Source organism: Manihot esculenta, chromosome 14 (assembly GCF_001659605.2).
Source record: "Manihot esculenta cultivar AM560-2 chromosome 14, M.esculenta_v8, whole genome shotgun sequence".
NCBI lineage: Eukaryota > Viridiplantae > Streptophyta > Magnoliopsida > Malpighiales > Euphorbiaceae > Manihot > Manihot esculenta.
The window spans coordinates 6,875,981-6,903,317 of NC_035174.2; the positions used below are offsets into that span (position 1 = coordinate 6,875,981).

At 30.9% G+C, this 27,337-nt stretch overlaps 4 protein-coding genes across 7 annotated transcripts; 3 read left to right on the forward strand and 1 right to left on the reverse strand.

Moving 5' to 3' along the window:
- The first annotated feature begins 5,814 nt into the window (after positions 1 to 5,814).
- On the forward strand, positions 5,815 to 9,943 carry LOC110630805 (probable LRR receptor-like serine/threonine-protein kinase At1g74360). The gene is made up of 2 exons (XM_021778392.2): positions 5,815 to 6,326; positions 6,549 to 9,943. The coding sequence occupies exons 1-2, from the start codon at positions 6,263 to 6,265 to the stop codon at positions 9,794 to 9,796; spliced, it is 3,312 nt and encodes a 1,103-aa protein (XP_021634084.1). The 5' UTR covers positions 5,815 to 6,262; the 3' UTR covers positions 9,797 to 9,943.
- Positions 9,944 to 11,256: 1,313 nt separating this feature from the next.
- On the forward strand, positions 11,257 to 12,360 carry LOC110630806 (dCTP pyrophosphatase 1). Of its 2 annotated transcripts, none has more exons than XM_043950748.1 (2): positions 11,257 to 11,920; positions 11,976 to 12,360. In XM_043950748.1, exons 1-2 carry the CDS (start codon positions 11,783 to 11,785, stop codon positions 12,225 to 12,227), a joined length of 390 nt encoding a protein of 129 aa, XP_043806683.1. In that variant the 5' UTR covers positions 11,257 to 11,782; the 3' UTR covers positions 12,228 to 12,360. The 2 variants fall into 2 exon arrangements, with proteins under 2 accessions (XP_043806683.1, XP_021634085.1); XM_021778393.2 differs by having other exon boundaries at positions 11,994 to 12,360.
- Positions 12,361 to 17,180: 4,820 nt separating this feature from the next.
- On the forward strand, positions 17,181 to 22,584 carry LOC110599919. Of its 2 annotated transcripts, none has more exons than XM_021736536.2 (4): positions 17,181 to 17,716; positions 18,719 to 19,039; positions 19,694 to 20,540; positions 20,683 to 22,584. In XM_021736536.2, exons 2-4 carry the CDS (start codon positions 18,800 to 18,802, stop codon positions 22,362 to 22,364), a joined length of 2,769 nt encoding a protein of 922 aa, XP_021592228.1. In that variant the 5' UTR covers positions 17,181 to 17,716; positions 18,719 to 18,799; the 3' UTR covers positions 22,365 to 22,584. The 2 variants fall into 2 exon arrangements, with proteins under 2 accessions (XP_021592228.1, XP_021592229.1); XM_021736537.2 differs by having other exon boundaries at positions 17,185 to 17,716; positions 19,694 to 20,522.
- Positions 22,585 to 23,644: 1,060 nt separating this feature from the next.
- LOC110631333 (flavin-containing monooxygenase FMO GS-OX-like 9) lies at positions 23,645 to 27,098 on the reverse strand. 2 transcript variants are annotated; one of them, XM_043950188.1, is made up of 7 exons: positions 26,718 to 27,098; positions 26,020 to 26,090; positions 25,762 to 25,920; positions 25,591 to 25,673; positions 25,011 to 25,146; positions 24,743 to 24,916; positions 23,645 to 24,121 (listed from the first exon to the last, which is right to left on the reverse strand). In XM_043950188.1, exons 1-7 carry the CDS (start codon positions 27,001 to 27,003, stop codon positions 23,921 to 23,923), a joined length of 1,110 nt encoding a protein of 369 aa, XP_043806123.1. In that variant the 5' UTR covers positions 27,004 to 27,098; the 3' UTR covers positions 23,645 to 23,920. The 2 variants fall into 2 exon arrangements, with proteins under 2 accessions (XP_043806123.1, XP_021634806.1); XM_021779114.2 differs by having other exon boundaries at positions 26,448 to 27,098.
- Between the last annotated feature and the right edge of the window lie 239 nt (positions 27,099 to 27,337).

Here is a 27,337-nt window from a genome sequence, read left to right on the forward strand (position 1 = left end):
TTGTACTAAGCCGTTGCATTAAATTTATAAATTTTTATTATAATTGTTATACATTTATTGTTATTATTTTTTTAAATCCTAAGTATATCCCCAGCTATAATTATCATCGAATATGAAAATTTCATAAAACTTTAGTTAATTTTTTTTTAATTTATTAAAATTTTAAAAATTAATGAAAAAACTCATTCCATATTAAATATAAGACATTTTACTATCAAAATATATATTTTCATAATTCGACCGAGATTTAATAACCGAAGAAAATTAATTTTGATAACTTTAAGTAAAGATAGTCAATTCCATTAATACTTGTTAAATGCATGTCTTATGAGTGATTGATGTTAGATGAATGAAAGGATAAGGTTTGTGCTCAGCTTTGCATTTATTAATTAATTTCTTTTTAATAAACGGCCTACCAACTACTAAATAATATCCGATCCAATTTAATGATACATGTGCGAAATTATAAAAATGATCAGAATATATATACTTTAAAACCAACTTTAATTCGACATATTAAACTCTTTCAAAAATTTTATACTTTTTAATATTCTAAAAACTTTAATTCATCCGAACCAATAGATTTAGTTTTATTAACTCTTCGACCATAATCTCAATTTATTAATTTTTTCATGAGATTAAACCTTAATCCAAATGTCTTCTACCGGTGAATCTAATGAATCTTAGTTTATCATATTCAAATTAATAATTAACCATAAATTTAAATTTTTTTAATTTTAAAATTTAAATTAAATAGGTATTATTTATCATTTTATTCTTTCTATTAAATATAAACTTCTAGAAAGATAATATTAACTTCTAGAAGTGAGATAGTCTTTTACTCTTTTTTAACTAAAGATCTCAAATTTAAATTTTAGATATTTATTTCAAAGATAATAAATATAAATTAATTAGATTAATCAATTATGATGGTTTATTAAAAAAATATTATTAGTATTCCTAAGAAAAACAATGATAAACTATTAGAAAATGAAAATCTTTTTGTTTATAAAAATATATGCTATTACAAAAAAAAATCTTTTAATTGAATCCAATTTTGAAAGCATATGCAATAAACAAAATAGAAAAAAAAAAAAAAGGATTTCAATAGAATTAGTTTTTATTATGGTGGTAGGAGAAGCGATAAGCACACCCCAACTAGAACTAGCTATTTCACCCATAAAAAAAATAATAAATAAATAAAAATTACACAATGGTTGACAATTTGAGCCATCATTTTGACTTTGATTTCCTCATGATTAGAGTGTGACATCCCCACGTGTGATGGGCTACTTTCCCATGCCGTTAAGCTAAATTCTAAGATTTGATGGATGCTTCACATCTCTTCTCCTTTGCCTCTTGATCTTAATCAATTGGGTCCCCATCATTAAAACCAAAATCGTAACGTCCGATTGGGCAATACTACACATTCACACATTTCTTCTAATAAATTTATAAGATAAAAGTTATATTCCAATATTTGTTTTCCTAAATCATTTAGTATATAGATTTTATTTTTTTATTAATCCAAATCAGTTGAGCCGACCTATTAAAAAGAAAAAATAATTTTTTTAATTTTAAAAATATTTTATATTTAATATTTAAATTTAAGATCACTATTTAAAAAAAAAAAAAACTCGTTTGAAGAGTTATATTTCAATATTTTAACCATCAATGATTTTGAAATGGAAAAAAAAAAGAGAGATTTAGGATTGCCTTTCCAGAGAAGAAGCAAAAATGGTTGTTGTTGTTGATGCTGCAGAGAAGCAGCCTAACAACTCTTGATGGAAAACATCATTTTCCTTTTGACTAGTTACCATCAAACGCCATTGCATATGAATCCTCATTGTCGTTTTCTATTACAATTGTGGTGGGGACTTTATTTATTTATTTACTTTTTATATTATGTGTGCTATTTTGTTATTCTTAGCCCACAAGTCACTTGTTTATTCATTTATTTACATTTCAAAAATCCCGAAATTATTAGTTTAGATATATACTGATGATCCCCGAGTATTTTATATCTCGGAATAAGGTCGGACTTTAAAAGACAGATCTAAAGCGTACTAAATCTTTTTTGGAATGAACCAACCCATATTATGAGTTTCAGTCCAATTGAAAAATAAGGTGGAACAAATTTTATCCGGGAACTCTTTAAAGGAAACACAATATAACGATGTGACTATAGAAATGAGAGCAGTCATTTCACAATCTGTCTGCATGCGCATCGGAAAAAATTAAATGGCCGTCTAGCATGAAGAGAAACTCTGACACATTTGTATGTACGGAGCTGAGTAACAGAAACATGTAATACTGTAGCAGATAAACCGTTAGACAACACTAACAAATAAAAAAAAAATAAATAAAATGAAAGAAACATCTTCTTTTTCTCTAAAATTTGAAAACATAGCGTAATTTCTACTTTTTAAATTTCAAAACGTCATATGTAAATATAATTGATAACAATTATATATATAAATATATATATATACTCGAGCATTCATAAATTAGAATTATTTATAGGGCTATTTATTTTTTCTAAATGCTAATTATTATTATTATTATTATTATTATTATTTCATTGAAAAAAAAAGAGTTTATCCTTTTTCAAAAGTAATTTAGTAATATAAGTTAATATTTAATTTAGAAAAAAATAATAATAAGAATGGATGATATATTAAGAAAAATTAAATAAAAATAATTAACAAAAACTGCCTTATTACTGTGATATGCCACAATTTCCCCATAAATTACCAAAGGCTTTTCTTAAATCTCAATGGCCAAAATCTGATTGCACATATTTTCCTCCTTTCAGATTATAGCCATACCCCATCTCATACACAAGAATCCGCTCAAAGAAATATATGCATATACATATATATATATATATATATATATATATATATATATATATATATATAAATAATTAACGAATAGGATCTGTCAATTGATTTCAATTTTTAAATCAAATTGAAACTGTAAATTAAGAGAATCAGTTACAATTTGTTTTTTAATCAGAATTAAAATTAATATATAAATAAATTAAATTATAAATAATTAAATTAAAGTTTATTTATAACTTATAAAAATGTAATATTATTTTATTTTTTATATTATATGTAAAATTATTTTATTTTTTTATCATGTAAATGAATATATTTTAAACATTTTATTTATTTAATAAATATATATTTAATAATATTTAAGACTTATATTTATTTTTTTATATTTTATTTGAGTTTTTTATTTTTAAATTTTTTTAAATCAAAATTTGATCATTAATTTATAATTTAAACTTAAATAAAAATCAAAATTATGAAAAATTGAAATTATAAAAACTTCAAAATTAAATAAAATCGAATTGAAATCGTTAAAAAATTAAACAATTTCGATTCAATTCAAAAAATAGATTGAATTATTGATTCTAAACCAAAACTGACCATGGCCACATTTAGTCAAATCTAAATTTTCAAATGAGTTATATATAATTTTAATTATTGGATCAGATCATACTAAATAATTAAAATTTTATTTTATTAAGTTTTAAAATAATAATTATGAATAAATAAAATCAATGTAAATTAATACTTATAAAATTGTTTAAAGTGTCGAAACATCTGTATATGCATTAATCCAAACAAACCCTTATATATACAAAAAATAAATTTCCATGCAGAATTGTAGTACTCGAAAGCAACCCCCAAACCCTAGCCTATAAAATATGATAATTAATTAACACGAAATTTCCCAGAAATTTCTTTGCACCTTGAGCTCGTTGCCTCATTCATAGGGTTTAATGATTGAGCATTTTCCTAAATAAAATTAAAATTATTTATTTATTCTATTATTATTATAATAAATTAAATTTGAATTGTAATTTTGTTTTTTAAATAAAAATAATTAGTGTAAATATTATCACGTATAAGATTATAAAATATTTCTTTAATAAATTTGGAGGGCCATAAGATAATAAACCACATATTTTTCTAAATAATAGTTTATTAATTATTTACTTGTTTTATAATAGAAAAATAAAGTCTTCTCTACACTTTTCAAGTCTTAATTATCATTTTTTCCAAAAAAAAAAACGAAAAAAAACATTGCTTATGCTATCTCTCCGTGGTCGGCAATAAATTATACATTTTGTAGAATTTTAAATTTTGCAAAGGAGACAAAAGTGCTCTAGTGTTGACGACGTTGTCTTCTTGGACTAATGTATGAAACCAAACCCTCCCATGCCTTCCATGGCCGAAACTTCATGACACAAGACTAACTATTTTTTAAAATATAATTTTAAAATCATTAAATTAAAATTCATCAATAAAAATTCTCTAAAATCAATATCATCAAGTCAACCGTTAATTTTCTGCTATACGTCTATGATCCGCAATTTTTAACATTAAAATAAAAAATTTACTATTTAATTTTTAAATATTATTATTATTAACAAGTTAGTACTACTATTTTTAAAATTTATTAAAATAATTTTATATTTTTTCTCCGTCAACGAAATTCTTTTATTTTTTTTTTATTAAAAAAATAGATCAGAGATAAAAGAGAAATTTTTTAAAATTTAATTTTACTCTCAAATAAAAATTTTTATTTAGTTTCTGAGTATTATCATTTTTAACAAGTCAATTTCTATATTTTTAGAAATCTATTAAAACGTACTTATATTTTTTTAAATTTATTAACACATTCTTATATTTTTTTAAATCTATTAAAATATTTTTATCATTTATTTTCGTCAATGAAATAGTCCATTTTATTTTTCTCCTTTAAAAAAAAAAGAAGATGAATATGAAGATGAAGATGGAGATAATGATGAAAAAAAAAATAAAAAAGAAAAGAAAAAAAATAAAAAAGAAAGAGAAGAATATGATAATATCAAAGAACAAGAAGAATCGTCTCATTTTTCTTTTCTTAAAAAAAAAAATTGAATTAGAAAAATAAAAATCAAAGAAAAATAAAAAGAAAGAGAATAGGGAGTATAATTTAATTTTTTATTATATTTTTAATGATAGAAATAAATATAAAAAATATTTTATTGATAAAAATAAAATATAAACACATTTTAATAAATTTTTAAAAATATAAAAATTAATTTATTAATAATAATAATAATTAAAAACTAAATTATAAATTTCCATATTAAAATTTAATGTCATCCGTCAAAATTAATTAATTTGTAATATAATCTGCAATTCAAAGAAACTGATGTCATTTGACAGATTAAAAAAAAAGTGGGAGTTGTGGACTTAAATTTCAAATGATCACATTTAATTATTATTGTACAAAAAAAAAAAAAACCGTTGGGCAAGCCACCACCATGTAAAAGATGGACATTAATTATTAATGTTTTTGTTTTTTTGGGAATAATTTAATTAAAAAATTAAAATTTTAAAAAAACGTGAAAATTATTTTTATTTAATTAATTTTTTTTAAACTATAAATTATATATATATTAAAAGAAAGGTCACCAACTAAAAATCACGAGGAAACATCCCAACGCAACAACCAAACTGTTCAGGTTTTTCTATTATTATTATTATTATTATTATTTGGTCCACTCAATTTTGGGCTATATATTCTAGTCATGAGATTGTCATGATCTAACACTTCATATTATCCCATTATTATTTTTTTACAAATAACAATGAATATAATAAATTCTTAAAAGGTTTATATTTATTAGATAAAATTCAGAAAAATGAAATTAATTATTACTAAATATTTTTTAAACCTGTGTAGATATAACTTCTCGTCGTGGCCATGAGTTTGGTCAAAAAATGGCCAAAGCATACGTGAAGTGGTCAACAAGAGCGGCTCACTTCACTGGCCCCTGATTTGCTCCAAAGCTTCTTCCCTCTTAACTGCACATCAGATTCCACCCCAAAATCAAACCTCTACAACCTCTGAATACTGTTTCTCGACAAGACAACATTATACAATTCTCGTTTTCTTTAAAAAAAAAAAAAAAAAGAACGAAAGAAAAAAAACAGAGGAAGCAAACATTTCTTTCAAGTTTGGGTTGCTCTACCTGCTGGCCTTGTACTTCAACGACATACCATTGCTTTCAAATTCAACATATTTTTTAATGTCTTTAGTCTCAATTGCTTGTCGCCCACGATTATTCTTGATGGCATTGTAAATCAGGAACAGTTATATTCTCTATCAACAACATAAACAAAAAACATTTAATACAAAAGAAGAAGAAGAAGAAGAAGAAGAAGAAGAAGAAAGGTGTTTCTCAAGATTGATCATGCCAGAAGACGAAACTGATTTCTGGCTTGCTGTATTGTTTGTCTTCTTAATTTTGATTACAGGTACAAACAAATCTATAGTCTTTTTCAGCTTTCCTTTTTTATTTTCTCCTGTTAGATGATGATTATATAGTTTTTGATACTAATGTTATTACCACTTTCCAATGATAATTTCCATTTTAAAAACCCAAATTTCCAGAAAAATTTTGTGGGAATCTTAGTTTCCATGTTCGAGGAAGATTCTGTTAACTGGGATCTTGGTTTCTGTTATTTAATTTGTTGCAGGTACGGTGGTTGCTGGAGATTCTCTAGACAGAGATAGGGAAGTCCTGCTAAACCTGAAGTCATTTCTGGAACTGAAGAACCCAATAAACCGAGGACAATACGTCCAATGGGATCATCTGAACACAAATCCCTGCAACTGGTCTGGAATCAGTTGCACAGATGATGGCTCTGGCTCTGGCTCAAGGGTTACTGGCATCGACCTTACGTACAACAATATTTCTGGAGACTTGTATAACAACTTCTCTTCGCTCACTGCTCTTTCTCATCTCGATCTTTCTCAAAACTATATCAAGGGTTCGATTCCTAGTGACTTGAGCAATTGCCGGAACTTGGTCTATCTCAATCTCTCACACAATATGCTGGATGGGGAGCTCAACTTGACTGGATTGAGTAATTTGCGAATTCTGGACTTGTCTGTGAATAGGATTCTCGGGGAAATTCAAACTAGCTTTCCAGCAATTTGTAACAATTTAGTTGTGGTGAATATTTCAGGAAATAATTTCACTGGTAGGATTGATAATTGCTTTGATGGGTGCTCGAGTTTGCAGCACCTTGATTTGAGCTCGAATTTTTTCAGCGGGGGGATGTGGAGTGGTTTTTCGAAGCTCAAGGAATTTTCAGTATCAGAGAATTTTCTCAGTGGAGAAGTTCTGGGGTCAAGTCTCGCTGCGAATTGTAGCCTGGAAAATTTCGACCTGTCAGGAAACAATTTCACTGCTGAGTTTCCAAAAGAGATCTCGAATTGTAGGAATTTGAAAATTTTGAATGTGTGGGGCAACAAATTCACCGGGAAAATTCCATCTGAGATTGGATCCATTTCTGGTCTTGAAGCTCTGTTCTTGGGAAACAACAGTTTTTCTCCAGTGATTCCAGAGTCTCTTTTGAACTTGAGTAGTTTGGTCTTTCTGGATTTGAGCAGAAACAATTTTGGAGGTGATATACAGGAGATTTTTGGGAGATTCACACAAGTGAAGTTTCTGGTATTACATGCAAATTCATATTCTGGTGGCCTATATTCTTCAGGCATTCTCAGGCTACCAAATGTTGTTCGATTAGACTTGAGCTACAACAATTTCTCAGGTCCATTACCCGTTCAAATCTCTCAAATGCCAAGCTTGAAATACTTGATCCTTGCTTATAACCACTTCAATAGTAGCATACCTCAAGAATATGGAAACTTGAAAGAACTCCAAGCTCTTGATCTCTCCTTCAACAGCCTAACTGGACAAATACCACCTTCATTTGGAAACTTGAGTTCACTCTTGTGGTTAATGCTCGCCAACAATTCTTTAACAGGTGAAATTCCTCGAGAACTGGGAAACTGCAGTAGCTTATTGTGGCTAAACCTCGCCAACAACAAGCTTACAGGGAATATCCCAGCTGAGCTGGTAAATATAGGCAGCAATCCCATGCCGACGTTCTGGTCAAACCAGCAGAATGAAGGCATCATCGCTGGGTCCGGTGAGTGTTTAGCAATGAAGAGGTGGATTCCGGCAGACTATCCTCCATTCAGTTTTGTATATACCATACTTACACGTAAGAGTTGCAGAAGCATATGGGATAGGATACTTAAAGGATTTGGCCTCTTCCCAGTGTGTGCTGCTGGCTCCACAGTGAGAACACTTGAAATTTCTGGTTATCTTCAACTAAGCGGAAACCAGCTTTCTGGTGTGGTCCCTCAAGATATTGGTAAGATGCGTAGCTTTAGTTTATTGCATCTGGGTTCCAATGAGATTAATGGGACACTTCCTCCACAGATTGGACAGTTGCCACTTGTAGTGCTAAATCTTAGCAAAAATGGATTTTCTGGTGAAATTCCAGGTACAATTGGGAATATCAAATGCTTACAGAATCTTGATTTATCTTACAACAATTTCTCTGGAACCTTTCCTGTGATATTGAACGACTTGAGTGAGCTTAGCAAGTTCAATATCTCATACAATCCAATTATTTCTGGCATTATCCCATCAACTGGACAATTGGCTACTTTTGAGAAAGATTCTTACTTTGGCGATCCACTCTTGATCCTTCCAAAATTTATCAAAAATTCCTCGGATGTTCCACCCAAAAATAGGAAGATTGGCCGCAATAAGAGAGACAACATAAGGTGGACTTTATTTTTAGTGTCCTTAACACTAACCCTGGCTTTCTTAGTCTGTGGAGTTCTATCAGTTGTCGTGTGGATGTTAGGGAAAAGTCCACCAGACTCACCTGGGTATCTCTTGCAGGAAACCAAATACCGGCACGACTTGGCATCAAGTTCCGGCAGCTCATCTCCATGGTTGTCAGATACGGTTAAGGTAATTCGTCTGAACAAAACAGCATTCACTCATGCTGACATTTTGAAGGCAACAGGTAATTTTTCAGAAAGCAGAATCATTGGGAAGGGAGGATTTGGAACTGTATATCGAGGGGTATTGCCTGGTGGAATCCATGTAGCAGTTAAGAAGCTGCAAAGGGAAGGTACTGAAGGTGAAAGAGAGTTTCGAGCCGAAATGGAAGTGCTAAGTGGAAATGGCTTTGGCTGGCCACATCCAAATCTTGTAACACTTTATGGGTGGTGCCTTGATGGTTCAGAGAAAATATTGGTCTATGAGTACATGGAAGGTGGAAGCTTAGAGGATCTTGTATCGGATAGAATGAGGCTAACATGGAGGAGACGCATTGATATAGCGATAGATGTAGCACGAGCATTAATATTTCTGCACCATGAGTGCTATCCTGCAATCGTGCACCGCGATGTTAAGGCTAGCAATGTTCTGCTAGACAAAGATGGCAAGGCAAGAGTGACAGATTTTGGCCTAGCAAGATTTGTTGATGCTGGAGATAGCCATGTGAGCACAATTGTAGCCGGCACGATTGGATATGTTGCACCAGAATATGGGCAAACATGGCAAGCTACTACGAAAGGCGATGTATACAGCTTTGGGGTGTTGGCAATGGAACTGGCAACCGGAAGGCGAGCTGTGGATGGTGGGGAAGAATGTCTAGTCGAATGGGCGAGACGGGTGCTTGGAAATGTGCCAAATGGTGTAGGTAGAGCAGTGATACCTGTTATGCTTTTGGGGTCTGGATTAGCAGAGGGAGCAGTGGAGATGTGTGAGTTACTGAGGATTGGAATTAGATGCACTGCAGAGGCACCCCAGGCTAGACCAAACATGAAGGAGGTACTGTCTATGCTGATCAAGATTTCAGGCACCAGGGGGGATTTCATTTGTGGCTCCTCTCCTCCTCTTCCCTTATTCTAATTCAATGTTAAGATGGAAAGAAAAGTGTCCATAGATTGTTAAATTGTTTCCACACAGTATACATCAATAGTTGACAGATTTTTGTTCATCTGATCATTCTTCTTGTACACAACCATTCACAAAATTGAAACAGACGGTATAAATTTTTTTTTTTCCTTTCTGCAATGCTTATAGCAACCATATCCATATGGAAGCATTACTTTATAATCGACACCGTTTTCACTTAGGATTTCTGATATGATTTGTTAATAATGAAGGCAAATGGAACATTGACTCACCGAGGACTTTGCATCACTACTATACTCGTGAGTAGCTTATGAACTATATTGCTGATATGATTTGTTAATAAACCAAGGTCGAATTCAGGTTCAACTCCTAGACTTTTAAGTCTTGACAGCTCCTCAGCCACAGGAACTAGAGAATCAGATGAATTCTTTGCAAGGTTTGCCAGGTGCCTTGTTCGAATTATTTTTGTGACAAGATACAATGTAAAACACATGCTTTGGAGCCTTGAACTCATTCTATTACTGCATCCATGGTCACTGTGTGGTACCACAGATTTTTTGTCAATTTAGAGTTAGAAAAGAAAATATCAATTTAAGGATAAAAAAAATTTACTTATTTGAAGTTTTACAGTCATCCGGGTAAAAGCGCCAGTTTTTTTTTTTTTAAATATGTCGGCCGGCATTTACTGGCGGACATTCATTTATTAATATATTATAATAATAAATTTAAATTATATTAATTTAATAATATTATTTATAATATAATTTTTTATAATAATAAATTTTTCATAACATATTTTATTATTTTTAATATATTATTGTAAGAATATTATAATTAAATAATATTGATTATAAATTTTATTGATATGTACTTATTATATTTTATTATTTTAATATATAAAAATAACATAAAAATTGATTAAAAAAATGGCATAAAAAATAAATCACAGAAAAATAAGTAAATTAATTATTTTACATGAATGCTTAAAATTATAAAAATTAAATTTACATTTTATTGGACAGTTAAACTTCAAATCAATAAATTTTTTCCTCCAATCTTAAATTAGTAAATTTTTTTCTTTTCCACTCTAAATTGATAAAAAGCTTACGTTAAGGACCAAAACCTACTGGCTCATGTTGCTTAATTAGTAGTTGTAGATGAGAAGAGGTTCAAATGATTAGCTTTAGTTTCAATTAGGGAGTGTGCAGATTAGGTTCAGTTCAGATTTTTGTTGAGAGATTTTGATTTTGATATCATTCAATTTTTATTCAATTTGATTTTTTAATATATTAGTTCGATTTGGGTTGATTTTTGCTCTTTGAAATCATTTTTCTCCTCCACCGATTATCCCATTGAATCACTGTTATTGCCATTAATGTGCGATTATCATTATCACCGTTACATGTAAAATCACTGATCACTTCAATTGAATCACTCTATATAAATATAACACACACATGATAACGTCTTGTCTCATGTGTTCTGTGAGCTCATTTGCTAGTAGACGTTATTGGGATTAGACTGGAATCCCAATTTCATGGATGGGTGCGTGACCGTGATGCTTATTTTGTCCATGTTCGCACCAAGTTTCCCTGGCCTCTTATGGAGCAGCATTTCTAATATTCACCTTATGTCCAATAATTATCAAGCATCAACTTTAAGCTAGTCCAAAAGAGTGCGTGGCTAGGGAAGAATGCCAAAGAGGTTAAAAGTCTTGTCATGGCCCCATACTCTCATGGGGTGCCTGAGTGATATCAACTCATTGGTGGAGAAAAAAGATTTGGAGACGTCTTTTGTATAAATCTCACATGATCACTTGTGTTGGATGGGAACACCAGCGTGCTCTCCACTAGCACAATACTGCAGTTTCAGTTCCTAAATGGACAGCCAATGAGTGATCTCTCACAATATTGTCTTTAAATATGGTGATGCGCTTGAGCTGAAACTGAAACATAACCAACAGAAGATAGAGGAAGAGGCATGGAGAATTCATGTGAGTTTGCAGGAAAATATTCGAATGATGTTACCCTTAAAGAACTGAGAGATAGGCTTGCAGAGTTTGCTGAGGCTAGAGGATGGGATCAATATCACAGTCCTAGGAATCTCCTTTTAGCCCTGGTAAGCCCTTTAATAACCATACATGCATGCATGTATGTGTATTTCAATACGAAAGCTTCCTATATGTGTGCAGGTGGGAGAGGTTGGAGAGCTCTCAGAGATATTCCAGTGGAAAGGAGAGGTTGCAAAAGGGCTGCCAAACTGGAGTTGTGATGACAAGGAGCATCTGGAGGAACAGCTTTCTGATGTGTTGATTTATCTCATTCGTCTTGCTGATGTCTGTGACCTTGATCTTGGCCAGGCTGCATTAACAAAAATTGTTAAAAATGCTAGGAAATATCCAGTTCCTGCTCATCAAACTACTTGAACTTCCCTTTTTCTTTTTTCTCCATATTTTTATTGGATGTTGTATATCCTAGGGCAATTCTTGCCTAATTCAGTCTATCATGGATTTAAAATAAAAGCAAAATAAAATAAAATATATATATTTATGTTTTGAATTCATAACTTATTAGAATTAATTAGTTGATTTTTTTTATTAAGTTTATCTTTAAAAAATAATGATTTCCTTATCTGTGCTATGATTAGAGATTGAGAAAAATTATTATATGCATTTGGAATACCAGCTCATCAAAATATAATAATTAATTTAGCTGTGATTATTGGGTATCAAATAAAAATATTATAAAAAAGTTAAATAATAAATAATAATAGATAAAAATGATAAATAAACTATGACCACTGAGTTATAATTCAGGCAAAAGCCAAATTAAATGTGAATGTTGCAAGCTTGGTTGCATGATTTTTTATGCAAATTTTTTTTGTAATTCTTTTGTGATTCAATATTTTTGTCTTTTTCTCTTTTTTAAACTTAACTTATTCTTTTCCATTTCGCATAAAAGACGATCTGCGTCAATTGAATATCGATAAAAAAGAAGATATTATTGTCCCTATTAAAAGATCCAAGAATATTCCGATCATCACTTATAATTTTTATGTGGTGGATATTTCTCACATAATCCAATCAATTTTCAGAATATGCAGACTTTTTTGACAGATTTACAAAATTTTTTAGAGGGATATCTATTATGAAATTAGAGATAAAAATATATATATTTTGATTTTTTAATAATGTTGATTTTGAAAATATAAGAAATGGGGATCCTTGGTTGTACAATCGATTTCTACTTGTTTAGAAGGAGATACATGCCATACCCTACGAGAGTTAAAGTTTGTTTGGATATTCGGCAACTTTTAAAACGGCGGAAAAAATTTGTTGGAAATAATGCTACTATATTTATTGTGAAATTTCAATACGAAAAATTGACTATTTTTTGCATCTATATGGAAAACTAGGTTTTGTGGAGACTTTTTGTGATTTATGGCTGAGGTTGAAAAAAGAAGATATCAAGTTTGATTGGGGTGATTTTCTCAGAACACCTGTTCGTCGGAACCAGAGACCGACAAATCTGTAACTGCATGATTTCAACAATTCTACTCTGCCGGGATTTGTATTAAGTTTGGACAATTTTAATTAGTTTTGTCAAGTTGATAGAGTTTTATTTCAAACTCAAGAATTTATTAGCTACGGTTTTGTTGTGGAAAACTGAAGGTATATTTTAATGTGGTGTTTTTGATTTTTCGGAAGGTAATGATACGCCAGTAATTATTTAAATTTTAGCTCTCCATCACTATTTACTCTTTGTGATGAAATTTTTGCATTCTTATAAACTGTTTGCAGGTGATTCAATTTTTTAATTTTTGAATTGGATTTGATTTTGAATAATTATAAATTTTTGTTAGATTTAGAATTAATATTTATGTCAGATGGATTTATCGTAATGCCACTCTAACTACTCGTACTTTAATTAAAAAATTTATTAAATATAATCGTCTCTATATTTGAAACGACATCCCTCTTAATTTAATAAAATTTTATTAATATAACAAATAATTTTTATTTTAAAAAACAGTGGGTATTGAGTTTTAATGATTAATTTTATATTATATAATGGTTTATTATTATTAATTGGATACACAACTTTCAAGAACTCATTTGATTGGCCCATTTGGCCCAACATTAATACAAAAGTGTGTGACCCTAGCCCAATTACGTTTTACTAATATTATTTTCCATTTTGTAAAATCCTTTATTTAAATATGCAAAACAATTTTAGTACAAAAATTTTCTCCAAAATTTTATATAAATATAAACTTGGTAAAAAAAAAATCCAATATAACTGTAAATTATAATTAAATTTTTGTAATTTATTTTAGTTATAAAATCAAAATATATTAATAAATTATATAATTTGCAAAAATGAACAAATGAAATCCCTGTGATTGCCTCCCACAGTTGATTGAAAATAATACAAAATTTGGGTAATTCAACATAAATTTTAAATATGAAAATTTTGGTTCAATATAGTTTGATTTTTTTTAAAAAAAATCAAAACCAAAACTAAAATTAAAATTAGGGGAAGACCATGGTCACTTAGGTTCATATGCTTGTCTTAATGGAGTTTAGATCAGAATCGAGCAGAGTGTGAAAATGAACAAATGTATTGTTGCCAATCTAAGAATAACCACACGTCACTTATATTCTTGTCTTACAAAGCAATAATTATTTTTTTTTTCATTTAATTTTTACTGAAAATTCCGAGTTTACGTAATATTTATCAATTAAATGTTGGTTTGATATGATGAATGATATTTTTGTTATTGAAATATAATGAGAAGATAATATTCAAAATTTAAATAGTAATTGATAAAAGATAAAAGTCAATGTTCCACCTTTAATTTCATATCAAAGGGAAAAGATTCTTTTACAGTTGGCTTTTTAATTTATCGTGTCTTGTCTCTACTTTGTTAACAGCTAATATAAATATTTTAAGCATGATTTTCAAATTTAAATTTTAATTAAAATTAATTTTATAAAAAATAATTTAATGCTTAAAAAAAATTTATATTTTATATTTTTATTGTAATTATATTTTTTAATTTTTTTATCAATTAAAATTTCACTTTTTAAAATTATTTGAATTATACTAGTGTTATTTGTGCTAACGATCTCAATATCATATTATTATGATACATCGGTGAAATTTAAAATTAATTATTAAAAGAATGCTGTATTTTATTTTCATCGCAATTTTACTCTATATTTTTTTTATTAATTAAATTATACATTTTTAATGTTTGATTAAATTTATCCTATCATTATTTATATAATTGAATACATAAAATTATAAAATTACTCTTTTTCATTATTAAATATATTTAAAAATTATTATTTATATAATTATTTTTTAATTTTTATCTATAATTTTATAATAATAATTTATTTTAATTTTATAATAATAATTTATTTTAATTTTATTTTAACTAAAATTATTATCAATCAATTTTTCTTAAATCTATTAAATATACTTATTATTTCACATTACTTTTAAAATTATTATTGAAAAAATAAATTTATTAAATACATTAATTATGAAATATTAAAAAATAATTTAAAATAATATTTAATATGAATCGGTTTGAAAATATTTAAAATAATAAAATAATTTTTTAGAATATATTTTAAATTATTATTTTAACTCTCAAATATCATACTAATTTATCACTTTTTTCTAAACTATACTAATATTTAGAGTGGAGTTTTAAAAAATTAATAATATATAAATTAAGTATTTAATTATCTAGTATAATTTTTTTAAGTAGGCAAAAACAATTATTTATTTGAAATTATAAATTCAGTTTTATTTTTTATATTTTAAAAAAATATTAATAAAATAAATAATTATTAAAAAAATCTTATATTTTTATTATAATTTTACTCTATACTTTTAAATTATTATTAATTTAATTCTGAAATTTATTGAGATGACATATCAATTTAGCTAGTAACGTAATAATTTTATTAATTTGTAATGACTTAGAATAATTTTAAAAAATTAAATTTTAATTGATTAAGAAATATAAAATATAATTATAACAAAATAAAAAACACATATTTTTTTATTATTAATTTAAAAAATATATATTTTATTGAATTTTAAAATATTAAAATTAAATGTATTCATAGATTTATTCTGATAATAAAGACATCTGAGTTCAGATAAAAAAAATAAAAAATTAAATAAATAAATAAATTTTAATAAAAGAATTATTTTAAATTAAGTTGATTTAAAAATGTGAGAAATTATATTATAAATTATGTGAAAAAACAATGATATTTATTGAAAAATGATTTTCTAAAACGTTTATTGTGACTTAATCTAATGAATGTAATCATATTATTCCAATTGATAAACGCATACTCGAATATTCAAAAATAAATTTAAATTCTGAATTTCAAACGTAAATATATCTTAATTTTCAAATTAAGTTTTTAATTTAAGAGTGAATAGTGCAACCCATTTCTTTCTTTTTTTTAAAAAAAAATAATTATTACATATATTTACTTTTACCCTTTACGTTGTCGTTTAATTATCAAGGCATGTAAAATTATAAAATAATAGGCAACTTTTACACTTTCTCCTACAATTCTATTGAAATTGGAGATGAGAATTCCATTTTGGTGGGCCTATGTGGACAAGTTTCTCACCCTTTTTGATCTCTTTTGAAAAAGCCAAAATCTCATCATCTTCAATTTTTCCTTGTACAATTAATCCCTGTTAAAAATTTATATAAAATACAATAAATTAAATATTTTTTTAAAAAATTTAGAATTATAATTTTAAAGAAAATTTACCCATATTTTTAAAATAAAATTAATTTACACCTTAATTAAAAATTAAAAAATTACATTAATGGCTTGATGTGTGGGTCCATAAATGAGTAGTTGGGTCTAAATTATGGGCAATTATATTATGTATACCCTTGAATATTGACAACACTAAATTGACCCACCAACAATTCTATCCTTCTTCATAATTAACAATAAATCTTTTATAGTTGAATTCAATTAAAAATGATATTTTTCATATTAAATTTAAAAAAAAGGAAAATTAAATTAATTTAATATTTAAATAGAAGAAATTAGATTCCTTATATGATTGAGGGAGATTAATTAAAATTAAGCAAAAGTGGTTTTGCAAGAAAAGTAGGAAAAGGGGGAGAGAGAGATTGCTTGATTCCCTAAGCTTTGAAGTGGGCCCCTAAAGCTGACTCTATTATTAAAATCAAAATCTAATTAAAAAATTATAAAAGTGGAATTTAAAAGGTATTAAGAAGATTGTTAATTTGTTTAGTATTTGTCTGTTGTGTGTTGTCCCAATATCAAAACCAGCTTTCTTTGCTGCTCTATCTCTTGTCTGATTGCCTTTTGATTTTATTTTTTTTCTTGAAAATTCTCAAGAAAAAATTGTTTATTTATTTATGGGTTTTGTAGAGAGAAAATGGGATTGTGGAGAGAATCTAGAGTTTCTCTCAAAGAAACATTTTCTCTCACGCAAAACAACAACAATAAATGAGAAATGAGAGAGAAAAATAATGTTGACAACTTTCATGTCTCTTCTCATGTAAGTTTCGTTTGTTTCTGTGTGAGATTTCTTTTTATGGGTTTCTCTCTCTCTCTCTCTCTCTCTCTAAATCTTCCTTGAGAGAATGGCCCAGCAGATCCAAAATCCTCATTTCTTCTACTTTTCTTGGTGTTTCCAAAATGCCTACTTTGTTGTTTGGCTCTTTTGAGGTCCCTAACTCTTCCGTTTTCTGATCTATCAGCTTTTTCTAAACACGCCCACTTTGATATTTTTCTTTCTTTTGTTGGCTTCTAGTGCTCTGAGCTCTTTTAACGAGTGATTTCGTTGGTGGGTTTTCAAGAATGGATTGGTTTTCTTTTGAATTATTAAGGTAAGTTTCTTCTTTTAATGGATTTGATGCTTCAAGATTACTTCTTTAATGGGTTTGATGATTTTCTCTTTATTGTTCTCTCATTGGGTTTGTTCTTGGTAGTTTAGTGTCCGATCATATCAATGATGTGATTTTTGAAGTTCTTTTTGATGTTAATGAACATCAAAAGGAAGCTTTTTGATACGTTGATGATTTGGAGTTTTAATTGCTTTTTGATGGGTTATTAATTGAGGGATTTAAAGGAGCTCTGAGATGCGTTTGTGATTTATGTTTGTCTGCAATGGCCCAGATTTTCCCTTCTTCATCTTCCTTTCTTCTTCTCCTTTTTCCGGCCATGTGATTTGTCTGATCATATATTTTTTCACTGGAACCTGTTGTTGTTGGTTTTTCTTTGCCAAAAAAGCCTAGAAGAGTTAATATTGATTGTGGCTTTACTGAATGCTGAGAATGTGGTCACATTTCTTGTTCCTGCTCTGCATAGCATTTGGCACAAAAGTTATAAAAATTCGTTACCTCCTGAATATTTGGATCGACACTGTACTTTTTGGGGCATCTGATTCTGATTTCATTGGATGATTTTCCAGTTCATCCATTCGTATGGAGAATGTTATGGTGTTCGATGACGTGGCATTTATTTTCTCTGTTATTCATCCATATAATTCATAAATATTTCCTCTATGTTTCTGTGGATACTAAATTCGTGCACATGCCCCCTCCTTTTTTTTTGGGTTCCCAAATGACATATGCTTTCTTTTCATATGCAGATAGCCGTTTTCTCATGCTGATCATGAACTTCATTAATTTTTTTCCCTGTAGATTTATATTTCTGAACATTTGTACTTGACTGATACACCAATCTGGACATGCCTTTCTAATAATTTTCGGATATACATGAATTTAAGCATTCTACTTGTCGATAGAAACCACCAATGAATGAAGGAATTATGTTTTATATTGCTAGATGTTTTTCAATTATTTAATTTATTTATGATTTGGTTGTAGAATTCTCTCCTAATGGAGTGACGGTACGAAGATGGTCCATAATACTTTCTGAGATAAATTGAGACTTGTCCTGAAAGTTGCATGGCAATGCTAGGAATGCAAGCAGATATGCAGTGCCATTACTTCCCAGGATATTGTTCCACTAGGGACCTTAATTTAAATGCTGGTTACAGTATCTGGCCCTCAAGTAATGTTGACAAAATCTCAAATGGACACTACTTCAGTGGAAACTTGGCACCACCGGCTCCTGATCAGTATTTGAGCTACAAGGAAAAAGTGAAGCAAACAATGCTTCAGCATGAAGCTATATTTAGGGATCAGGTATGTCCTGTCTCAAGTTCTATTGCAAAACGCAAATTTGCTTTTCACATACACGGGGATAATCACATTCAATGCGTGACGGAGATAATCATATATGTATGTATGTATATATATATATATACACATACATACATACATATTTGACTTCTTTAACAGAGAAAATTGATTTCTGGTTGGCCATAGGATTATGGTGTAATTTATTCTAAGTTTCTGAGAAGAGTTCACCATTTATTTTCTATGGTTGTTGGTGAATTTAAGGTGCAATAGCTCTAGCTGCATCCCACAAAAAGATGAATGCCCATGCTCTCTGCTCAGGTTGCAAAACTGAAGTTGACTATTAAAGTTTCCATTTAAAACATGCTAGTTATCCCCAACTTTAATAGAATTTCCCGTTGATGGTTGGCTCCCAATGCACTTGTGGTGGACACAAGTGGGTGATGAGCTTGAAACCTTGAGCCTTGCTTCAAGTGACAAAAAAGTATTTCTTCTTTTGACCATCCAAATCTGACCTAACAGCCACTTTTGGACCCTTTTTCTTGTTTGATACCTCAATTTACGTATGCATGACACTAGATTTTGATGTCAATTATCTATATTATTCAAAACCTGTTACGGTTATTGAAGTGTGTATAAGTTGTGCTTTTGGCTGTGTAGATACATGAACTCCATCGCCTGTACAACAGACAGAGAGAATTAATGGCTGAAATGAAAAGGATTGAGTTTCTTGGACATCATATACGGCTAGAAACTGCAGAGTCAAATAAAATATTCTCCGAAAACTCATTTGAGTGTTTGCATAGGACAAACAAAGTTTCTGCCTTGCCCTGGCTGAATCCTGCTTTTAGTCAATCCTCCACTTCAGGGGCTAAAAACAGCCAATTGCAGTCGAATTATGTTGAAGGAAAGGCCATGCGAGATTGTTGCAGTACTTTTCAAACTGAAGGCTTTAAAAAAGGAACCATGTTGTTGGAGTCTAAGTGCAAGAAAGCTGGTAAAAGGATGTTGGATCTGGAACTTCCAGCTGATGAATACATTGACTGTGAACAAGAGGAATCTTTAGCTGGAGGAATAGCTCCTCCTGAGGCGTCAGGTTATCCTATGAAAAGCATTGCAGAGGATGTGCAGAAGAATGATGTAGAACTATTTCATGGCATTAGTGATGGTAACTTGGTTTTCCAAGATGATAATATGACTCGAGCTCAATTTTCTGGGAAGACCAAATGCTTAGCTGATTTAAACGAACCCATAAAGCTTGAGGATGAAGCAGATCCTGAATCCAATGATTTTCTAGGTCCTGTCCTAGACCGTAGAGAGAGCCCTTGCCAGGATCTGTCAGGAAAAAGAAATTCAGACTTCCAAGCTCGACCAAAGGAGGCCATCCAAAATATCCAGACAAGAGGGGAACCTGACACTTTCTCATGTGTGTTACCTCTGGACAAGAACAAAAGTCGACGGGAGTGCATATCTGATAATGATGGAGCTGGTGAGAACTTTATTTTGAGTAAGCATCAAATGAGAAGTTGCTTCTCTTATTGCTCTCTTTTTGTTTTTCCCTGTTTTGCAATCTCCTATACAATGAGTGTCCAATTTCACTCTTCATTTTTTATTACTGCTGATGACTTGACTGCTGTCTTTCCTTTCAGTGCAAAGTAGCAGTGACATGAATTCTTTCCCTGGAAGGATTTGTACAGACACACTGCCAATATCATCTGAAGATGGGATTGAGCAAGTGCATGAAATGTTAACTTCTCATATTTTGAATCTAAACAGTGGAAAGTTGCACAGAGAAAAGAATGATTTTGGTTTAGAATGTTCTTGTGAAAAGGGTCCTACTGCTTGCAAGCATACCTCAAATGAACTCATTCCTCTAGATGATGTGAAAAATCATGATTCATCTTTGGCTTTATCTTGGAGAAAGCATGCACGTGACTTCGTGAGGTCCCCTATAGCAGTTCAAGCACTTCCATGTTTTAACTCTGAACAGTTGAGCAGAAGCTCGAAGTCTTGCTGCGGTATAAATCTTGAATCCAGACCAACATTTTGTAGTGTTAGTGCTCAAAGCAGCTCTTGCGATGGTGACAATGAGTTTGCATCTGAAGATAGTGACACTCAAAAGCACATTAAGGATTCTGTGAATATAAAGTTGACTAGGAATATAGACCTTAATTCCACTTCTCCTAGCTGTTCTTCAGATGTGGGTGCCCACAGTATTTGGATTACTGATGGAGAAGAGAAATATAAAGAGTCAACAGGGGGTTCAGCTTTGCATAGAGAATACTCAGCACAGCTTGTGAAATCCAATAAAAAGCTCCACATGGATTGCAATTCTGTGCCTGACTCGGGGGAACAGCTAACTAAAAATGAACTAGTTTTTGGGAGTAGGCATGAGGAAATGTTTTCAGGCTTTGGATTAAATGTTGACCTTAACTCATGCATAAATGAGGATGATTCTTCTTCAGTGCCCACCCTTTCAGCAGAAATAGATTTACAGGCTCCTGCAAGTCCAGAAAACAAGGAGACTTCTCCACCTAGAGGAGAATCAGATGAAAACCGACTTGACGTGCCTTGTCAACTTCCAAAGCAAGAAAATGGGAATCTGCTAGGGGATCTAATTACAATTGCAGCAGAGGCTATAGTTTCCATTTCATCACAGATTCAAACTTATGCAGAGACGGGGACTTTCAAGCCATCTGAAGCTTCACAGAATGACTCTCTATATTGGTTTTCCAAGATAGCATCTTCTGTAGTAGACGATCCAGACAGTGAATTTGGAGTAGTCTTGAGTTTTAATGACACTGATCATCATGATGAGTATCTTTCTGATGGGATTGACTACTTTGAGGCCATGACATTGAAACTCAAGGAGACAAAGGTAGAACAGTACTTATGTAAGACCACCACCACAAAGGAAGAAGCTGCATGTCGAGCTTCATCTCCAGTTCAGCCAAGGAGGGGCCAAACAAGAAGAGGGAGGCAGCAGCGGAAGGACTTCCAAAGTGAAATTCTCCCAAGTCTTGCCTCTTTGTCAAGGTATGAAGTAACCGAGGATCTTCAGGCAATAGGAGGGCTAATTGAGGCTGCTCATCAAAATGGAGGTGCCAGAAGAACAGGTACAAATGGGTGGACGAGGGGGAGGAGGAGGCGGGCTTCAATATCTTCTTCAAAGGCAGAAACCTCATTTTGTGCACTGTTGAAGCAGCAAAACGCAAATGGCAAACACAGCATTGAGGAGAGCAGCCTGATCGGTTGGGGGAAGATAACGAGACGGCGCAGGGGGCAGAGGTGTCCTGCAAGTAATCCTCGGCTTACTTTGAGCCAAGTGTAGTTAACACTCTGTTTTTATGGTGTTTTGGGTTGATGAGTTTATAGCATGTGAAGCTTGACATTGTCTTGTACATGGAAGATGTTACATAGGGGTAAATCAGTATGAAGTCTTTTGAGTTTTGGCATTATAAGTGACTTGGTTCTGTATTTTGAAAAGAAGACTATTTAATCCTTGAGATTTGATTTAGTTGAATTCCCTCTGATTTAAGAGGTTTTAACAATTAGTACATCATTGTTGTCTCTCTACCCCTTTCTGTTCTTGTCTCCTCCTACACTTGTCTCCTTCCCTTTTCCTTAAGAATCCCTCGTAAAGCACCAGCAGAAAATGTAATTTTAAGGCTCTGATTCCTTCATGAAAGATTTTTTTTTAAAAAAAAACTCTTATATACTTTCTTGGTCTTATAAATTTTTTATTAATTTTTAATTATATTCATTCAAATATATTAAATTTTATTAAATATTTAAAGAGATTTTTTAAAAATAAAATAAAATTAAATAGAATTATAATAAGTATAATGTTAAAAAGAAAAATAAATAAAATTTTTTGAATAAATAAAAAAATAATCAGTTGGAATCATAAAGAGACAAAAAGTAATAATAATAATAATAAATAAATTAAAAAAAAAAAAAAAAAAACTAAACAAACAAAGCCTTTTTGGTTGAATTTGTTGTAGGCAATGGGACTTTTATAGAGAATGGGCCCAAGTTCACTTCTGGGTCGTGCTGAAACAAATCTGAACCGGACTGTTGATTCTCAGTTCTCAATAGTTTTGACTCTCAACGGGCCCGATTTGATCGGGATTGTAGCAATTCAACGGTCGACTCTTCAATTTTTTTTCTTTACTTTAACAAATTGGTTAATCTACCTGGATCAGACCGTTAGGTTGAACAATCAATTCCACTCTGGTTTGGTTTAATATTTAAAGGAGAAGGGACAAGAATAGCCCTTGTGAACCGTAGTTCTAGACCAAACTGAACCGGTTTTTAGCTAATTTTGTAATTTTTACAGATCAGTTAAATATACAAATTAGTTTATAGATTTTTAAAATACAATTATTTAATTTTTATAATTTTAATTACTAAATAATTTAAAAAATTAGTTCCGTAATTTATTATAAGGACTAATTTGCAATAAGAAATATCTTTTGTGATTATTTATCATTTAATCACTTCTACATGAAGATCCTGCTAGGATTACAATTGAAAGAGTGGTAATTTCAATCATAATTATATATTTTTGGATTTACATTGTAGGCAAAAATTGACAGTAACATAGCTTCATTATAAGATAATCATCAATTTTTGCCATATCTTGTTCAGTGAGCTGAAGCAATACCCACCAAAAAACAGATGTACAGTTGCATAAACATACTCTTGAACTATACTTCGCCGGAAAATTGATCGTAAAACAATTATGATTTAATAGCTTTTCTCCAATACCCTTTTGCAATCCCCCTCAAAAATTTCCCCTCCAACTTAAACAATGACTCATAGACAGACAGCAGCTGATAGATAGACATTAAAATGATGGGTTCAAACACAACCCAAAAAATAGTCTTAGACAGTAAAATCTTGAACCCCAAGTGGTCGAGTGAAATGAGGACTTTGAAGAGCCTCTTGAAGCAAGTCATGGTCATCCCAGGAGTCACGGTACGTCTCCAAGTTGGCATCAGCATTTACTAAGGCTGATATGCAGAGCTGTTTCCTCCATTCTTCTAAGTGTGGGAAGCCAACATGGTCTGCATATCTGTCACAATACTGCCACACAAAGCTAAGTTATATTGCATTTACTTAGCTTCAATTCCACTCTTTTTTGCCCCACAAAGATTAGGTTTCAAGGTATGACCTTTGATAATGACTAGACCTTTGATAATGACTAGCCCTTTTTCCAGCTCATGCAACTTTGCCTAATGAAATAAAGAAACTCCAATGGGTGCATGCTCAAACTAACTAATTATTGCTCCAAAAACTTGTTTGTGTTGTAACAATTTAGACAGAAACATGATAGAACTCCAACCAATCAGCAACATTGGTTGAGCCATCATGTCAATGACTCAATAATTAAGCACATGTCTCTTATTGAATATATCCCCTTCTTTTATTAGCCCAAAAAAGTGGATTAATAGCAACAAAAAAAAACTTATTAGTCATAATGTATCACGATTATAAAGAAAATTCTTATTTAAATTGAATTTTAATAAATTTGTACTATAAAATAAAAGTGGGATTTATTGAAATCTCATATATTTTCAATATGAGCATATAGATCATACCGCATATAAATTCGGTAGAATCTATATGAAATTCTATGCATTGGTTTATGTACTTGAAATTATGTGTAGATGCAAAACCTAATGAAGAAACGTAGAGAGTGTGTACCTCAAAATCTGCAATATCATGAGTGTTATGCTTAGGAGTGGCAGAAGCATCCCTTGATTGATAAAACTCTTTAATGGCAAGTATCATTTCATCCCAAGATGGAAGTCTTCTTTTCCCAGACAGCAGTTGAGCTATCCATTTTGCTTGTGACTCAAAGAAAGGGAACCCTATGATCTACATGCAAATTTTTTTTTAAAAAAAAAATCCCAATATATAAAAAAATAGATAGTAATAGAAAAATGGTATTAGCATGAGTAGAAGAGAGTACCTTTCTAGGTATGCCAATAAAAGAGAGAGAGGGAGCAAGTGAGGGAGGGAAGGTATGCTCATACAAAGGTCCCACTCTACCATCTTCCACACTCACTATTCCTTTAGTGTCAAGAAATGGGAATGTGTATGTATACCTACACATGCCGAATTTATAATCATTATTATTTTTTTTTTCATATATAAATTTAAAATATACTTAAAAAGGAAAAAGGGCTTTTTTTTTTTTTTACACTAGAAACCCATTAATTATTATTGTTGTCTCCATTCTAACATGTAGGCTTAGTTGTACAAGATTTGCACCCCAAGATGAGGATCTATGGTCCCACTAAAATATTCGTGGTCGAAATGATCATCTAATCACCCAGCTTTTTGGCTTTGGAAAATGAACTCTTCTTCTTTGCTATATCAGATTATCAAAATGGTGAAGCTGTAAGCAATTTAAGATTATTTTTACATTGAAATTTTTTATAAAAAAAAAAACCACGAAATATCTATTAATTAAAGACTGATAAAACATCTACTTGGGAATTCATATTATTGTTATTATTAACTTATAAAATGGGAGTTTCCAAATTTACCCTGTGCAGTACAAGATGGTGTCGGCAATGATCTGAGACCCATCTGCAAAGACAACCCTCCCATCTTCTTCTAGGAATTCTATCTGCAAAAATGGATGAATTTGACTGTTAAGGGTATATATGTGGGCGTGTGTGTAAAGAATGTAATTGACTTAATCAATTGGGTATTGCCTGAGAACGAAGATGCAAGTTCTCTCGATTGGAGATGACTTTGGATAAACCTGGTGTGATCTCAAGGGATTTGGCACTGAGATGAACTTCCTTTGCTACTTGTACTAGCTCCATGGATATATCTTGCCCACTGAGTGAATTCCCCACAACCACAACTACCTGCAAATTATTAAAGAATCAATCTTTTTATGTGAATGGAGATCTTGATGATGTTTTTTATCTTCAACTGCTTTACTGAGAGCCAGAATGTTGTTGTACCTCATTGCGAAATGGCTCTGGAACCCTGTAAATATGACTGTGCATCTGCTTCCTCTTCCATGTATCCATTCCTTCAAGAAAGAATTGAACATGCAGAGAACATCAAAATTATTGAACAAAACAGAAACGAACATAAACTTGAAAACCAAGAAAAGAAAAAAGAGAAATCATTAAAGAAACTGAAAAGAAAACTGAACTGAAAAGAAAACTGAACTACTTCTGCCAATAACTAATTAGTTACACAAAAGTTTTCTTTTACTTTTTCGTTCCTTTTCTTGGTGATTTCACTGTAACTTTTGACATGACATGAGCTAGCTAGCGTGAAGAAAATTCATGAATATATTCTCTTCTAAAGTGGCTTTTATTCAGTTCATCAGAAAAATAAGAGATTGAAGCAGAGAAGTTGTTTTTTGTTTCTTTGCAGAAACCTTTAATGGTTGGCATCCTAGGATGAGAGTAATGACCAGTAGCGACGACCACTGCATCGAAAACCTCTTCAATCTCTTTTTTTCCATTGTTTTGCTCTCTACTCTTTACGACCCATTTCAAATCTTCCTTAAACTCGCCATAATCCAACATCCCCACATATTCTACTCTAGTATTAAACCTTATCATCTCCCTTAAACCAAAGTGATCAGAAAAATCCTTAAGGTACAGCCAAAGCTCCCTATGGCCAGGAAATCTCCTCATATCTCTACCTTTCTTCACCAAAAATGGGAAATCTGTGTAGCCCATGATCTCCCTCGGGGACACTAATCTAAGAGATTCATAAATACTACTGTGCACTTCTAAGAACTTGTTCCTCCCTAAACAATCTTCTTTCTCTACATTTGGTTCATACAACCATTGCCCACCAACATCGTGCTTTTGCTCCAAAACCACCACCCTATGACCTTCTTTCCTCAGCTCTCTCGCTGCCACTAGCCCCGACGGTCCGGCTCCGATCACGCAGACGTTTTTCGATAGGCTCAACTCTGAGACCATGTTGTGAGATGGGCACACGCAAAATAACAAAATACAAAAACAAAAATTCTTGCTTTGCTTTGGCGAGAAATAAGAAGAGAGTTGGTCTGTATGAAAATGTGCATAGGTGATGTGGGGTTTTTATAATTGAAACCTAACACTGTGCTCGTAAATACCCACCAAAAAAAAAAAAAGGAAAAAAAAAAAAAAAAAACAGATATGTTAATAATAATAATAATGTTGTAAGAAAGAGATGGTTTGGTTCCTGGGAGACACACGTGACAGTTTAAAATGATGCTTTCCCCTCTCTTTTCAGTTTTCCCCGGATCCTTGATCCGTCGTTTAACCTGATTTC